We start from the raw sequence: 16,900 nt of genomic DNA on the forward strand, positions 1-16,900 counted from the left end.
GGCACGTTCACCTTGCTGACAGCCGGATTCTTTGCCCGTACGCTTCCCTCCAAAGGTCTCTTTCTCGAGTGAAGGAACAGTTTACAGAAATTCTTGTGTCTGGCGAGGAGATAATCCGCTAGGAAGTCACACGTTTGTAAAAGAAGCTGCCTGCTAACTCCAACCCCTTTGCACGCTCTTCGCATTTAAATTTGTATTTGTATTAACAAGCTTTGTTAAGCCGTCTTATTAGTTGCATTCTTGTTCAAGGTTCCAATTAAGGAGAAGAGTTCTTGCTGCTTTGTAGCAGGCTTTGTGTAACCAGAAAAGGCAATTCTGAGCTGTCTTTTTGGATACTGCATGCTGTTAAGAACAGCAGTACCAGATAAATTTGAAGTGGTCACTAAAACTCACCCAAGGTGGCATCTAGAACATGGTAACAAAGGTGCTGTTGTTCATACCTTTCTTTCCTGAAGGTCTATGCACAAGCACCTAATCTTACAGTATCTGGGAGTTACTCTGAGTATAAATTAGACTGAAATAGGGAACTCTTATTCCAGGACTATTGAGCATAAATGGATCAGGTTAACAGAAGGTACAAGCTTCACCAGTTTTTGATCTGTTGCTGTGCAGTTGGTGAGGAGTGCGTGCTGCTTTGCCACCAATAGAGCCATCGGAAAAAGAAGAGCTTCACCACCTTAAGTTTCTCCCTAACTTTCTGAGAGGTTAACTTTGTGACTAGAAATGCTAGAGAGATTTCTTTCATTATTTAAGTTTTCTTTTAAATAACTGGATTTATAAACCCACTGATAACAGTAAATAGGAACACTGAAACTGATTCTGCAGAGTCCCTAGTCTGACCACTGAAGAGCATTACAGGAAAGGGTCAGTGCTTTGTTTGCTGCTCTTTGCAGCACTGAGGCACCTCTGTTCCACAGGCACCCTGTTAGACAGGCTGAGTATGCCGAAGGGGGAAGGAGAATTTTTTGGTAGGGGATAGTAAGTGTAGCATTTGTGCCTCCACTCCCTTCTGTCTCCACTGGGTATGAAATGTCTTGTTCTCATATGTGTTGCTTTAAAAATGCATTTTAAAATTATTGTACCTTTATGTGGAAAGGTGTCAGGGTTGCTGTGGCTGAATAGGGTGACTCTTTACCTGGGGGTCTAGTGGGACCAGCCCTGCTGTGCGCCTGGCCAGTGCAGCAGTACTAGCTGGCCGGGCGGTGTTTCCCGGGTGCGCTCTGGTTATTACAGGCTCCTCCGAACCAGGGGCACCCGTGAAACTGGCAGCGTCTGTGTAATCGAGCCCTTGCTCAAGACCTTGCTATATCTCCATTTTCCAGAGGTTCTGAGGATCAGCTTGCAGGACTCTTTCTGTACTTCGGATGCCCTTGGCTGTGTCAGGGTTAGCTGGTGGCCCTGCAGGCATCTCCGAGGGGGGGGAGGATGCCCCTGGTGAAGCTTGGGGGAAGTGTGCGGCAGAATCTCCTTTTTTTGTGAAGTCTCTGTTTCTGTGTGTCTAGATGTACGGGTGGTGTCTGTGCAGTGGGCTCCGAGGCTGGTGAGGAGCTCTGCTGCTCCCCAGGTAGCGCGGGGTTGAGCAGAGGAGGCCCGGGCTCACCCGCGGGTGCCCGCTGCTGTTTGGATGCTGTGCTGTGACTTCCTTCCTGTTTCGTTTCAGGTTCCTATTCTCAGTAAAAAAGAAGATGTTTTTGCTTACTTAGCAAAATACTCTGTGCCGCTGCTGCGAGCGGCATGGCTGATCAAAATGACATGTGCCTACTACGCTGCTATTTCTGAAGCTAAAATCAAGAAACGCCAGGCCACTGACCCAAATATTGGTAAATAAACATCTCTAATATCTAAATGCATAGGGATAGCTGAAGGGGCCTGCTCCTCTTGTTCATGGCATTGGTGTTACTACAAAGATTCCTCTCTGGACGCTTAGTGGGAAGGGGAATAAAAATTCTTTTAAATCAGTTTCACTTAGAAATGTGTGTCAAAGAGTATGGAGAGCCACAGAGCATAAACACTGCCCTGTTGGCTGCTGCTCCTCCCCGCTGATTCCTCCCTAAATCTCCCGGCACAGCATCTGGGGAGAGGGCTGTGCTGCATCTTCACCGTGGCAGCGGTCTCGGTGGGCTTGGCTGGAGTGGCAGAGACTGAGCGAAGATAAATGTTACCGGGGAGGGAACAGAACTGCTAATTTAGAAGGCCTGGAATGAAATGTGAATTTCAAAGCTTGTTTATTAGAACATGGGTGTCAATGTATTTATTTTAAATACTAACCTTAAATGACACTGTCTGGTGCCAAGCAGTGAACAGCTTTAAGGTATTCAAAGGTACTTGTAACTATTATCAAAGTTGCAGTTTTCCTCTCACAGTTTACATACACTACCTACAGCTTTTCTCCTGTCTGGAGTGAATGTTTTCCTTCTTTGTCCTTGAAATAATTGTGCTCAGAACAGACTATTTCACTGCTGTTCAGCAGAATCTCCGGACTGCTGTGAGAAATGTCTGCTTCTTCCTGCCAACTCATTATGTTGTTTCTTTCAAAGTTTGCCTTTTTTTTTAATTATTATTTTTAAAATATTTTTTTATTTGTAGACTCGTAACACTCATTTTCACTCTGAGTTCCTAGTTAAAGCCCCAAAGTATATTTTCTATGTTCTAGCAAACATCCTATGTTTATTCTTTGGTGATAGTTTAAAAAATATTTTTAGAAGCCAGTCTGATTTTTAGCGACAGAGAGCAAGGGGGAGGCAACACGTGTGGCTGGCGAGGAGGAAAAGAGCCAGCTGCCCCTGTGTCGGGCCGGGTTGGTGCCTCCACCGGCACAGGAGCGCTGGGGCTGGGGTGGCTGCGGGGGGTGAGGTCCGCGCTGCTGTGCTGGGAGATGGGCAGGGCTCCCCGCTCCTTCCCGCACCGCACGCCCTCGGGCTCCTCGGCGCCGCTTTGGCACTGCTGAGCGGGGCTGGGTGACTCGCTCTTTGCTTCTCCCCAATCCCCCCGCTGCCCTTCGCACCAAGGGATGCCGAAACAGCCCCTCTCTCCATCCTCTCGGGTTGTCTCCCCTTTTCTCTTGAACGACCTAGGCGTTTTGGGGGGCAGACCCTAGCAGGAGGCTCGGAGCAGGCAGCGAAAGCGGGCTGGCTGCTCCCCTGGTTTGTCCTGAGTAGCTCTGCTAGTGCTGAGGGAGCACCCGTGGCCCTCCGAGGGACACTGAAATGGTGGGGCACCCAGCCCCGGGGTGCTCCGGTGCCGGGGACGCGTGCTCGTTAGGGGGGTCGTCAAAAGAAACACCCTCATTCTTGGTTGTCCGGGGCTGGGGGAGAAAGGGGAGGGAGGAGGAGGCGAGGAAAGCTGGGGTTGTCCGCTCTGTCGTGGTAAAGTGATCTAGATGGAGTTTCCTCTGGCTGGGAGTAGCAGCTCTTTAAAACGAAAGGATCTCCTGGCGTCTGGGCAGGGGCCCGGCCGTGGTGTGTGTTGGGGTGGGTCGGTGCCCCCTGCCCGCGGCGGCACCCGCGTCCCCGCGAGGCTGACCGGGGCCCGTCTCTGTGGGCTGAGGTGCCCCTGGCTTTTAGCCGCGAGCGTTTGGAGGCAGGTCGCTCCAGATTACGGCCCCTGCTCTGCAAAGGTTGTTGAGAGCTTTTTGGGAAGTCGTTGGCTGCGTGTTACTGAGCTGCCTTTGACAGTTCCCACAGTGTTTTATATCTGTGCCTCAGGTAACGGAAAGGCGGCCGCGTTGTTTCTAACTCAGTGGCACAGAGATACTGTTAATTGCTCTGGGAAAACTATTCTTTCATACTGTCACATGAAATAGGTTTGAGGTAGTGGATTTGGAATTGTTTTTCCAAAAGTGAGCAAATTTTTGAGGTAAATGTAGTTAAACTGCTCTATGAAAACACCAAAACCCACTAGCTTAATACAGAAATTTCAGTGGATTTGGATAGAAGAACATTCAACATATAGTCTGTGTATGTTGACAGAACTGCCAACTACAAATGTAAAGGGAAAAAAGGAATGAACGCGTTAGCTGAAGTCTGAGGTGGGGAGTAAACAGCGAAAATAGTTGTGTTTGAGAGTGGTAATTCCTGTAACTCTGACAGTAAACAGGCTTAGGTTGTCAAAGCAACTGCTTTATGTATTCATAAAAGAGTGTGCTCTTCTAAAATATGCCGCATGCTGATTAAATACAGCTCTGTCAGATGTTTGTCTCTGAGACTTTAACAAATATCCTTGGTTGTTCCAGTTACTGTTAAGAGAACATATTCCTTACAGTTCATCTTTTCCCAAAGCCTTATGTATATGACCAAGCAAGTTTAATTTTGTTCACTAATTTACACAAAATACAGAATCACCGCTGAGCAGAGAGAAAAGCTGATGATTTTTAGTAGGTTTGTGTATTTGCTGAACAGCATGTACTGACTTATCTAGGACACAGGAGAGATAATCAGACTTACTTGCAGCCCTCTGCACTGTGCTGGTCACTCTGACCTAAGAAACCAAGCCTGAGGTTTGGCATTCTCGTCAGAGTGAAAATCTGGAGGAGTTGTCTGTTTCTGAGTGGTTATGGAAAGAACAGTTTTATATCCCATTGTCTGTCCAAAGCCCGGTGGAGTTCCATGTTGGCTGTATTTGGAGGGGCGAGGAAGAGGGGAATAAAGGTCCAGATGGAAGGAAGTAATGAAGTCTATTTATTTTACCTATTCCATAGCTGTTTTGCGGCTGAATGCTGACATCTAATGAGGCACACAGGTGGTTCCCTAAAGGCATACCTGGTGTCAGTGCTTTTTACGTCATGCTGAGCAAGCAGGCTCCTTGCACACTTGACAGTGTCTGTGCTTTGAGACCCCTGCCCAGGAGAGGCAGGTGCTGCGTTATGCAACTGCGGGTCAATGTTTTGCAGCAATATTTTTGACAAAGGCAGTGTAAGTTTGTTTCAGTTCTCACTGTGAAAGAAACCTTTTACCACCTGAAGTGTTCTGATTGTCAACTTATTTTGTAGAATGGACTCAAATTATAACCAAATACCTTCGAGAGCAGCTGGCAAAGGTTGCGGAGTTTTATCACGTGACTTCGAGCCAAGGCAACAGCTCTGTAGTGATGCCTCAAGAGATGGAACAAGCCCTGAAGCAATGGGAATATAATGAAAAATTGTCATTTTATATGTTTCAGGTAATGCTTTAAGAAGTGCATGGATTATTTTTTATTTTTTTAACGTTACCTGTGGAAAGTTCAATATTAGAAGTTAGTGGTAGCTTTTGTCGTAAGACTTGCATAAATTGTAAATGCAAATTAATTTTAAAGCTTCGCTAGCTGAAAAAGCTTTGATTTACTTAGTGTGCTCGATTGCAATTGCAGCAATGTACTCAGTTATTCTCTCTTCTGTATTATCCCATCTCACAAGGGTGTTTCTAGCGCTTGTGGATCAGGCTGAGGCCACTGTTGCACGTGAAGCCTCGGGTGTTGGAGTGGCGGCCTGGCCGTTCGTTTCCCCACGGTTTTAGCCCAGACTAACTCCCTGGGTGTTTCTGCCCCAGGCTGGGCCAGCAGAAGGGGCGCTGGGCAGGACTCCACCTGCCAGCAGTGAGTCGGGCAGCCTGCTGCATGTGGGCTGCAGAGACGGGTGCTGCTGCGTGCAGCCGCTGCCGGTGCGCGTGTGCTGACGGGGCTCCGGAGAGCTAGACCAGAAATGGAATGAAACTCGTCATTACACACCTGCTTGCTTAGTGCTCCCAGTTAATACGCGATGGGTTATTTTAAATCCCTTAAGGAAGGAATGCTCGAGAGACACGAGTATTTGACATGGATACTGGATGTTTTGGAAAAAATCAGACCCACTGATGATGATCTTCTTAAGCTGTTGTTGCCGCTAATGTTGCAGGTACACGCATGTTTTAAAGCCAAAAATCAATATGAGCGTGGTTCATACATGTTAAATGATTTTGTTATTTGTGATGGCAAAATCTATATAAACATTTCTACTTAGGACATTTTGGGAAATACATTGCATGGTGCATGTTTGGAATTTAGAAACACCTTTAAAATGTTCAGGCTTTATAATCCTTAACTTGAATTGGTAGAACGACTCTGCCACTGTAACTGGTCCTGGAGGGCAGATGAAATTTTTAAGACACGGAAGTATGGATTTGTATTTGAGCTGCTCTTTTCTGTTTTTAACTTCTGGACTCTTAAATATCGGAGGTAATCCCTTCTAGTTTATGCATGTTCAATGTTAGATTGTTAAAGAAAATGGATACATAGAGTAGACTGTGTAGTAAGTGATTTTTTTTTTTTTTTTTTTTTTTTTTTTTTAAATTTCAGTATTCGGAAGAGTTTGTTCAGTCAGCTTACCTATCCCGTCGCCTTGCTTACTTTTGTGCCAGACGCCTCTCTTTATTGCTAAGCGATGGTCCTAACCTCGCGGCTGCCCACTCTCCTCACATGATTCTTGGGCCAGGTAACCCTCCTCTGGCAGCCCCCGGCCCGGCGGCCCCGGGGCCCGTGGTGAGCCCACTACAGCTGGCCTGCTCGGATTTCCTCTCCTGCCCTCAGCACCGGCCACTGGTGTATGGACTTAGCTGTATGCTGCAGGTAGGCCGGTGCTCTGTTGCTCTTTGTTTTCAAGGCTGTGACCCCTCAGGAAACAGACGGGTTTTCGGGTGTGATGGGGTGTGCTAGTTGTGGTTAGAAACGTACCCGTGTCCCTTACAGGGCGAGGACTGGGGGGGAGCGGGAGGGCGGATTCTCCTCTCCGGCCGAGGCACGATGGTGGAGCCAGCTGGAGAAGCTTGTGCTGTCCGTGTGTCTGTCTGCACCTCCGCCGCGGGAAGGAACGGCTCCGCTGCCAGGGGTGGCTGAGCCTTTCCTCGCTCCTGGCTGCAGAAACGCTCTGCACGCCTCCTCACCGGCGAGCCTGCGCGGGACCCCGTCCGTCTGCCGAGCGCGGCGGGGCAGAGGCGGCGCCATCCCGGCTCCTGCGAGCTCCCGCCTTCGGGGATTTCGGTCACCGGTGCTTGGTGCCGCTGCAGGCCGCGGTCCTGGTTCAGTCAGGATTATGAGCAGTTCTTACTGCCTTATCAACTTCCACGGTTTCAAAAGCCGTGGAAGAGAAGGGACTGTTCGCTTGTGCTTGTTGCTCGGCAGTAGCAGAATTGACAAGTAATTATTTTCTACAAAAGGACTCGTATGATGAGCTGCAGTTGTTTGCCTTGCCGAGGGCTGACCTGGTGAGGCTTCCTCAGACCCTCCTGCTGTTTGTTGCCTGTTCGGCTCTGTCCCTGGGGCGGTACCAGGAGCGTGCTGGTGCTGGCGGGACCACAGGGTCACGGGCTGGCGGAGGTTGGCAGGGACCTCTTCAGATGATGTTGTCCGCTCCCTCCCGGCCCCCGGGACGGGTCAGCCAGAGCGGGTTCCCCAGGACCGTGTCCAGCTGGGTTTCTGACACCTCCACCGCCCCTCTGGGTCCCAGCGCTGGACCCCCCCCCCCGTAAAGGCGCTCTGTCCTGTGGTGCGCGGCTCCCCCTGCGAGGGCTGCCCCGGGGAGCCCGCAGCCGGCCGGCCTGGCCGCCGGGAAGGCTCCGGCCGTGCTCGCGGGGCGGAGGTGGGAGCGTATGCGTTGCATCCCGCCTGCCTCTCGGCGTGCTGTGCCTTTTCTGCTCCTGAACGTGGCCCTGGCCTTGGAGCGTCAGCGTTTCTCTCCATCCCAGCGGCTGGGTCTGCTTGTGCGCTCGGGCAGCTCTGCAGCTCCTCTCTACTGGTGACGCAGCAGCGGGTGATCTTCCCGCCTCCTGTACTGTTTGGGTCTCTCTCGGCTCTTTTTTCCACCCGTTTTCCCTGTGCTAGCAGGCAGGTCCAGAGGACAGCCTGGGTTCCGACAAGCTCTCTGTCTTTTCAGAGGAGCATTTCTTTTTGTGAAGTTGCGGCTTTGTAATGGAGATTTGGACCGGGGGAGCTTTCCAAGAAGTAATCCGGCAGTCTCAAAAATAAACATCTATAAGATGAATCAACTTCATCATTTTAGATCTTATTTGAGGTCTGACCCCAAAACACCAAAACGTTCTGCTGCTGCTCTGTACAATACCAAATTGCAACACCCTGTTGCAGGGTAATTGGTACCTGCTGACAAGCTGTTATAAAATATTTTGAATCCTGTCAATGCAAGATCTTTCTTTTGAAGTAAATCGTAAGTTCGTGGTGCATTTCAATGACTCTTTTGTGCTTTAAAATCTTGACAGAAGAGTTGATTGTAATTAATTTCTTAAATTTTAATTTTTCACATGTAGCTTCTTCCTGTAAGCTGAACACCAAAATAACTGCTTTTTTCTAAATCTCCTTCACATCTCACAGAAAGGATTTGACTGAAATTAACCTTTGGTAATGATATTTGAGGACATTTTGAAAGCAATACAAATGGGAATTAAACATGTATATATTTAATTTTTTTTTTTTTTAATAATGAAGAAGGAAAATAATATAGTAGTTTTATTTCCTCAAATGGATGCTTTAAAGTAATTGTGCATAGGCCAGTCAGTTTCTTTCACTGTAGCAGTTAGACCAAAAGTGATTCTAGTCTCATGGACTCTCTTATTACTGGTATTGTCTATCGTGTGTTTAGAAAAAGAAATTACTTCTCTTTTGTACTACTGTTTGCAGACTGTAACTCTTTGTTGCCCAAGTGCCTTGGTGTGGAATTATTCCACAAATGAAAATAAGAACGTTAATCCAGGCTCACCTCTGGATTTAATTCAAGTTGCTCCATCTAGTTTACCTATGCCAGGTGGAAATTCAACATTTAATCAGCAGGTAAGGTTTTTTTCATTGTCAGATTATTAAGGTCTGTTTTATACCCTGATTAATTATTTGTGATCATTCTGTAGGTCTAGTTTCAAAAGTAGTGTTTGCTAGTTTTTGGTGACCTTGCATTTTATTTCATTTTTGTAAAAATACGGGGAATTTTACTTACATTCATATATTTTCTGTTATTAAACTGCAACTACTTTAAGATGTAAAATGGCAAATAAGAGGAAGGGAAGCGTGGTGTACTGTATTGTGAGGTGAGACTTTTCAGACACACTGAGAATTAACTTTTCCTGGGTTGAATATAAGGAAAAGATGTTTTATTGTACAAGATGATCTGTAACAGACAAAAACATTTGAACAGAATGTGCTTCAGTTTGTTCTCAAATGTAGGGAGTGTTGTGGAACACCGTAGGGTACCTTGCTCCTGCTGAGAAAGCTGTCACAAGCTTGAAATGAAAATTGAGACTTCCCATCACTAGCTAATTAGCAGCTATCTTTCTTACAGGTTCGGGCAAAGATTTATGAAGTAGAACAGCAGATAAAACAAAGAGGTCGTGCTGTGGAGGTGCGGTGGTCTTTTGACAAGTGCCAAGAATCGACTGCAGGTAAGGCAACTCAAAATGAAACAAAGATTGGGAGCCTTGGGGGTTCTTCTTTCAGTGTATTCCTGTTGTACCATGATTAATTCTAGTAAGAGATTTGACAGATGGAGGAAATGCAATGTCTCCCTGTGTAAACTTTTTTTTTTTTTTTGACATCTCTAACTCCCATCTCTAGGGGTCACCATCAGCCGAGTTTTGCACACCTTAGAAGTGTTGGATCGACATTGTTTTGACAGATCAGATTCCAGCAATTCAATGGAGACACTTTATCATAAGATTTTCTGGGCAAATCAGAATAAAGATAACCAAGAGGTAATGGCTACACTCTCGCTTCGTAATCTGTAGACAGTGGATTTTATTTTTAGTTATAAGAATCGTGTGTATGTGTATATTTGATACAAAAGCTTTTTGTTTTCTTGATGTATTTTTTCTTGACTACTTGACACTTGGTTTGTTAGGAGAAAACAGTTCTTTGCTGTTATATCTGAATTCTTCAGTGCTATGTACTGTAAACCTCATTTAAGAAAAATGATCAATCAGGGTTTTGTGGTTTGCTTTTTGGGCGCTGCCAAGTAAAATTCGGGATTACTGTTTGACAACTTTTATATCTATTATAGAAAGTAGTAAACGAATAGGTTATTAAGTATAGTAAAATATTCTAAAACTACATACTCCTATGTTTTTTGATATTTTTAGCTGTGCTTCTAGAACAATTTTCAGAGATCATGAAAAACTTTTATTAGAAATCTTTAACATTTTACTGTTTGGTTGGGGTTTTTTTCTGCAGTGTGGATGATAATGTCACTGAGCCTATGTATAATGTCAAACTTTTGAGTTTCCTTGGAAGGTATTTGGGAAAAGAAGAAATAGCCAACTTTAATAATAAACTGTTGAAGTAAAATTTTTAAAGTGGCAAATCTTAGTGAATCTGTCATAGCTGCTCATGTTAATTTTTAAAAAAACTTTTATGCAAAATGGCTTGTTTTTTGAATACACCTGGTTTTTGTTCATGACTGTGTTAGAGATTGATGGTCATAATTCAAGACCCTCTGTTGCACAGAAATAGGGCATAATAATTGTCAGTCAGAGTTTTAACGGCTTTGCAATAAACAAGCAGAACATCGTGATGGGGGGATAACATCATATACCTGCCCACAAACCCTGGATGTGAAGCTCAGAACTGGTAGGTAGCAAAATCAAAAGTTCAACGCTCAAGTTTTTTTGTATTTTTAAAATGGGTAGGGTGTGATGTGCTTTATTGCTTGAGTGCTAGCTTTTTGTTTTCATCTGCTTTTGGGGTCAGATGGTGTGGTTCTGTGCTCCTGCCCTTCTGCAGTTGTATTTGTCTATTTTTTCTTTTCCTTCTCCTTGTCTGTACTCCAGAAAATTTTTCTGACCTCCGGCTGCAGTTGTGCTAACAGAACTGTTTGTGTTTCAAAAGGCAGTGTTGATAGGGACACTTCTGAATGTAAGGTAATTACTCTGTTCTTGCTGGAGGGTGTCTGCTATTATTGCCTTTGTTTTATGGTAGTTTATGACTTGAGGTTGCGTTGCCTTGAAAACAGCTCTCTTAAACGCGTGCTCCCTGGTTCTGGGTACCAAACGTTTTTATGAAGGTCTGCCTAGTTACTTTGCAGGGCTACCCATCTTCTAATGGCATGACACTTCACTCTGAGATGAAGAATGCTGAGTAGGAATGGAAGCATTATCACACGTAAGTGACAAGGTGCCTGTGTTTGCACAGTGGTCACAGGAGACTGTAGGGAGAGCAGAAGCAAAGAAGATGCTGACTTCTTCCTGGGAGAGGGAAACGTAACTTTGAAATTTCGGTCTTAACTTACTGGGTCTGGAGCTGATAGGAAACGAAACTTTGAAATGATCTGCAGTTTCTAATTTCCTCTGGAATTTTCAAGACTGTTAGCTGTCGCTGGCTCGAGCTAGACAGGTTGCCTTGGGATGCTGTGTGCCTGACCGAGGGTACCTGTGGCTCTGACATCTGAACTGCCAGAGTCACACTGGTGTCACTGGTGTGGTGTCGCCTGTGACCTCCCGGGCAGGTGGTGCCCGGCGCCCCGGCGAAGCGCTGCGGGGCTGTCTGCTGCTGGACGTCAGCACCGCCCGCACCGGCTGTGTGCCCGCTGCGAGGCTGAGCGTGCAACGATGCTGCCGCATGCAATGTTTGTCTCTTTTTGTCTCTGCGTCCTTCCCCCCTGAGTAAACTTAGGCTGTTTTTTCTTGGCAGAAAAGGCCAGAAGTTACGAGGTCGTGTACGCTCTGTTTTCAGCTGGCAACTCGTAAGCCTGTAAGGACTCTTACTTAGCAAATAAGATGCCCATCACTAGGCTGCCTGCCTACTGACAGAGTTATTTAAAGCGAAACGTACTTTGAAGGAGCGCTGTCTACTACCCCTGTTTTATGTGAGCCCAACTGAAACATGTTTGAATTCCGTTTCCCGCCTGATTTTCCTGCTGGATCACAAAGCATTGTCGTGAAGACTGCAAATGATGCCAGTGCAAGTATATATGAGAGAGGTGCTCCAAAGCACTGGGCACGTGCTGGAATGGAAGGAAGGTGGCTCCTGCTACAAAGTGCTTAGGTTCTGGGAGAGACTGAAACCAGACAAATGCGCTCAGGATGCTGCTTTTATGCACAGTATTGAGTTCTTCTGAGTTGTTTTAATATATAACTCACGACTTCCGAGTGTCAGAGCAAAAGGGCCCTGCAGGGGCAAGAGCTGCTTCTCATCCCACAGGGAGATGCAGAGGAATGGTGCTGAAGGCTGGGATCTAGTGACATTGGTGACAGAACATAAGAGAGAAAAAGGGAAAAAATACAGAGTGAGGGGCTGAGCTGCATTGAGTTTGAGTAGGACAAATAGGGCAGATGGACGGCAGGCACTGAACAGAGCTCAGGTTTTGAGCATCGTGTTGCGTATGGCAGAGGTGGCACACTGAAGCTGTATGAGAAAATGGGATGTTATATCCACATTTTGGCCAGACCCAGACCAAACCCTCCATCCTTGACCTTGAGAGAGGTGACGGAGGGGGGAGGAGAACCCGACCCTTCCCCAGTGACTTGGAGAAGGCTTAGCATGAAGGAGCACAGATTGCATTATTAAATGCTGCGTTATTAAGCAGACTTTAAATAGGAGATAAGAATTGCGTTGCAGCTTCTCTCCAGCTCCCTGCGTCTCAGGAGCGACGGTCCCCGTGTAGTCCCGTAGGAGTGGCCCTGAGGCCGGAGCCTTAGTGATGGGTCGCAGCCCGGGTGCCCCCCGGCGGGCACGGCCCTTCCGTCAGGCCCTGGGTGCCACCCGGGGAGGAGCACGCGCTACATCTGTCCGGCGCTCAGCTTTCTGCCCGGGAAGGTCTAAGTGATGATAGCAGGTGTTGAATTCCTTTGGTGTGAAGGTCTGGCAGCCAATAAAAACGTAATGTCACAACGAATATGGTAAGAGTGACGCTACCTTGTGAGTATGACCGTGTGCACAGTGAGTAATGCAAAGGACTTTTCATTTCCAGTTCCGATTCGCTGACTTGTATAGAGTTTCTCAGTAGATTTAGCTGAGTAGGAGGACTTGAAATCTAGAAATCTGTGATGTGACATAAAGCAGTACATTCGCTTTCGTTTGAGGTGGTATTGCAGAGAAAACTACTGCCTTACTTATAGCTGCAGGTATTTTCCATCTGACACTTTGTTGACTCAGAACATCTCTTGTGCACAGCTCCAGAATGACTACCACCGTGGTGGTTATCGTGGAGGTATCTTCAGATAAATAAATCCAGTAAACGGTTTGTATTGCTACCATACAGTTTTAAATTAGAGTAAAACTGTGTTGCGCACATCCAGATTTGGAACACTTTTGATTCCTCTCCACCTGCTTTCAAAGATCACTCCCTGTGAAGGCTTGGGTCAATTTGTGCAAAAACAGAGTCCTCAGAGTGAGCTAGAGGATGCAGTGGTGACTTTTTCATAATGTCTGTGGAGACCCCTCTGAGTTCACCTGTCATCTTCCCGTGGCTTGAACTCACTCAACTCTCACCTAACTTTTGGTCTACCTTTATTTTATTGTCTGTCATAGTCTTTCACAGGTACAACAACTATGGAAGGGAGTTGAGATAGCATTTACTTTTTTATTCTTCCTCTTAATTTGTTTTGTTTTAGACTCTTTAATGTGTCGGTCTGCTGTGTAGAAAAATACAGTTTGGTTAAGTATGGCTTGAAATACACCTAGGCAGCGGTGAGGTGCCTAGTAAATGAAACTTCATACCAGCATTTCCTAGTTAGTATGCAGCAGTAAATGGATGAAAGGAGAGAGAGCTTGATTTTTAAGGACTGTTACTGTATTTCTTGAAATCATTATGTAGAACCCTGAAACTTTGTGGATATTTGTGCATTTGGGTTGCTTTTAAAGTTTAGGTCTCTGAATTTTTATTTAGGTCTTGCTTCTCATGTTGTCTTTGAAGTCCAACTGAATTCTTACAATGCGAAGTGGTGTTTTTCATTTTAGAGTGAAAAAGTCCTGTTTTGAACTTGGTTCTCATGAACAGAGCTTGTTATAAATGCAGAGAGTTAATATTTGTCTTTCTGAGATCATTTTACTGGAAATGAAACAAATAAAAAAAAAAAATCCTGACCCTGCTGTGTCTGTGGGAAAGGAGGTCTGACCATGCCTTTTTAGTTAGCAAGCTACAACTAACAGTTTGTTACTACGTAAGGGACCTGAATCTGAGTATGGTGGGTAAGGGAGACAAGATGAGCAAAATAAAATGGATCAAAATATCTGCAGAATCAGAGTCTATGTCCACACGCACTGAGAACACAGAGCATATTCTGAGCATTCTTGTAGTATTTTTAATAATGCAGCTAGCATTAGTTCAGTTGCTCGATTTGCTTAGCTATCTCAGTCTTGTTTCTGTGGGTATTTTCACCCTTTATTATTTCAGTAAATCCAGCCTCAGGTTTCTGCTCATCTGGGTGTCTAAGGGAGTTGAAGTACAAGATCTCTGTACTTTATTCTGTGACTTAAATAACTGATGGGGTCCTTAAAAAGAATACACAACTTGTTTTTTCTTTTTATATTAGACAACTTCAAAGCAGCGGTTAATATTTTATTGAACATGGTCTCACAATTTAAAGCAAATATGCAAACTGGACTCCAGTAAGAAGGTTTGTCTTTGGGCTGCTGTCAGGGACACGGTGTGTATGTCGAGCTTGCCTCCCGTCCTGTAACGACCTTGTCCCTCCTGGCCTGCAGCCAGAGCCATTTCTTCATATTCTGTATTTCAGTCTGCACTGCTGGTGTCAGTGCGTTTGGTTGGTTTAAAAACCCCAAACTTTGGAGGACAATTTTTCCGTAGAGAGCTGTACACCGTGGGAGCTCCCTTGCTAGGGATATGCAGGTGCGTTTTCCAAAGGAATGAGCTGTGCTGTCCGTTGCTGTGAGCGGAGCTAGTTGGTGTGGATTTGGAGATTCTGGGTTCGGCCCTGGTGGATGGCACAGGCCCATTTTTTTTCCTGCAAAAATCTGATAGTGCTCTTGTTTCTGGCTATTGTCTTCTTTCCTCACCTGTTCTCTTTAGAAAAGTGGGTTGTACTAATAAACGTTGATGTGCTCTACCCCTTCTTTGTCTCTTTTAATAAAGATATGGCTTCTGAAAACCCTTTCTTGTCTTCCTAGAAAGCATGTTTGGGATTTAACATTAAAATGTTAATTTTACTTCACTGAGGAGTTAATTTGAAACTGCTAACTGGAATTGTGATTACAAATTTATTTAGATAGTCTAAAAAAAAGGGTTGTTAGTATTTAAAGGGAACATGCTTGAATGATAAAATTCTACAGCATTAGAAATAAAGCAGCTCTGTGTTTTGAGGCTCTACCGTGCTAGAAAGCAATCAGACCTTTTTGTTGTTGTTTCTTTGTTAACCTCCTTCATGATTTAAGAACAGAGTGGCTTCCTGCGACACAGACTTGACTTGCAATAAGCACCTGCTCAGATTTGTTGAATGATTTGATCGAATATCATTCATTATCTTCCTGTTTTGAAAGGGAGGGGAATAGCTATACAAATATGTGTATAAATATATCTCTGTGTGTGTGTGTGTACAGAGTATCTCACTTCCATCCTCCGCAGGTACCTACGGCATAGGAGCACCCGCTACAGGCTTTGTTGTTCCTCCTTCACCCCGGGAAGCAGCGGCATGTCTTGGGGCGGGAGGGGAGGAAGGCAGGGAGGAGGGAAGGAAGGAAGGAAGGAAGGAAGGAGGGCAGGAAGGCAGGCAGGAAGGAAGGCAGGAAGGAGGGAAGGAAAGCAGGAAGGAAGGCAGGCAGGAGGGAAGGAAAGCAGGAAGGAAGGAAAGCAGGAAGGAAGGCAGGCAGGAGGGAAGGAAAGCAGGAAGGAAGGCAGGCAGGCAGGAAGGAAGAAAGGCTAGATGGATTTCCCAGGGCTGTTCCTCCCTCTCCCGGGGAGCGTGCCGAGCCGGCAGGCCGGGTGCCCGCGGTGGCACGGGGTGCAGGGGGGTGCTGGGCTCGGCCGGGCTGGCCGGGGTGCATGGTGGCACCCCAACCTGCACCCGGCTGCTGGCGGGGTTGCCGAGGGGAGGTTGGGCTCTCCTTTCGCTCCGCGATTTGAGCCCCTGGGTGGTACGCCCTGCCCTTCCTGCCTCCGCCACGGAAAGGTAACGTCTGCAGTCCAGGTGCCTGCGCTAGCGCAAAGCCAGAGCAGCTCCTCAGTAGCAAATTTCAATTAAATAATAGAAGCAAGGACTAGTGGGAAAAGGGCCCAGAGTTATGGAAAGCAGAGGTTTGATAGTGCTTTTGGCTTCCTCTCTCCAAACCGATCAGGAACAGTAACGTTTAATACTTGCCTTTTAATACCTTCCCGTGTTATTACTTGTGGTGCTTTTTTTAAAAGTAAAACCAAAACAGCTCTCTTCTTCTTTTCTTCACCCACCTTCTGCTCTAGTTACACATGGGTGGAAATGAGGCATTTGGTTTTCTCTGAAAGGGTCTGACTGGTGGCTTTCAGAAGGTTACAGCTATTCTGAGTCATGGCTAAATGACAAATGTTGTGAGTTTCAGACCTTGCTTCAAAGGTGTGTGCCAGCCAGTGGAGATCCTATCTCCCGTTTGATGCCACCATGAAGTGTTTTTCTTTCGTTAGGACTTGTGGAAGGTTTGGGAATCTCAGGGAAGGGAGAGTTTGCCCCAGCCCAAGGGTGTTGCAGTTCCTGCCTACCCATGTCTGTTCTCTGCTCCAGCACCTTATGTCCTGTCTTCCCTACAAAGCGTAGCCATTAAGCAACGTGTGAACCGATCTTTTTGTTCTCCTGCTCCCGAAATCTGAAGGGTACAAATGTGATCTCAGTGCTGCTCTTCAAGGCAGCAGTCTGAGCCGTTCTGAGCCGTGGTCCGCGCTTTCCCGGGCCAGGCCATCTGCCGACGCAAGATCCCAAAGGAGACAAATCCAGAAACGTGATTACTCCGCGCGGTGTCACTTCGCTGCGCCCTTGGG

The 16,900-nt window shown here is 46.2% G+C and overlaps 1 protein-coding gene across 8 annotated transcripts in view; it reads left to right on the plus strand.

The window, feature by feature from the left end:
• MED12L (mediator complex subunit 12L) overlaps positions 1 to 16,900 on the plus strand; it is a 141,245-nt gene that overhangs the window by 8,858 nt on the left and 115,487 nt on the right. For 6 of the 8 annotated variants that reach the window (XM_042798459.1, XM_042798473.1, XM_042798467.1 and 3 more), the window contains exons 4-10: positions 1,661 to 1,820; positions 4,988 to 5,157; positions 5,756 to 5,866; positions 6,307 to 6,576; positions 8,638 to 8,787; positions 9,290 to 9,389; positions 9,562 to 9,698. In XM_042798459.1, the coding sequence (XP_042654393.1) occupies positions 1,661 to 1,820; positions 4,988 to 5,157; positions 5,756 to 5,866; positions 6,307 to 6,576; positions 8,638 to 8,787; positions 9,290 to 9,389; positions 9,562 to 9,698 (1,098 nt within the window). The remainder of the gene's footprint in view (positions 1 to 1,660; positions 1,821 to 4,987; positions 5,158 to 5,755; positions 5,867 to 6,306; positions 6,577 to 8,637; positions 8,788 to 9,289; positions 9,390 to 9,561; positions 9,699 to 16,900) is intronic. The other 2 variants (XM_042798483.1, XM_042798492.1) reach the window with 2 other exon arrangements.

The sequence above is a fragment of the Tyto alba genome, unplaced genomic scaffold (genome assembly GCF_018691265.1).
Source record: "Tyto alba isolate M040663 unplaced genomic scaffold, T.alba_DEE_v4.0 Super-Scaffold_10, whole genome shotgun sequence".
Lineage (NCBI taxonomy): Eukaryota > Metazoa > Chordata > Aves > Strigiformes > Tytonidae > Tyto > Tyto alba.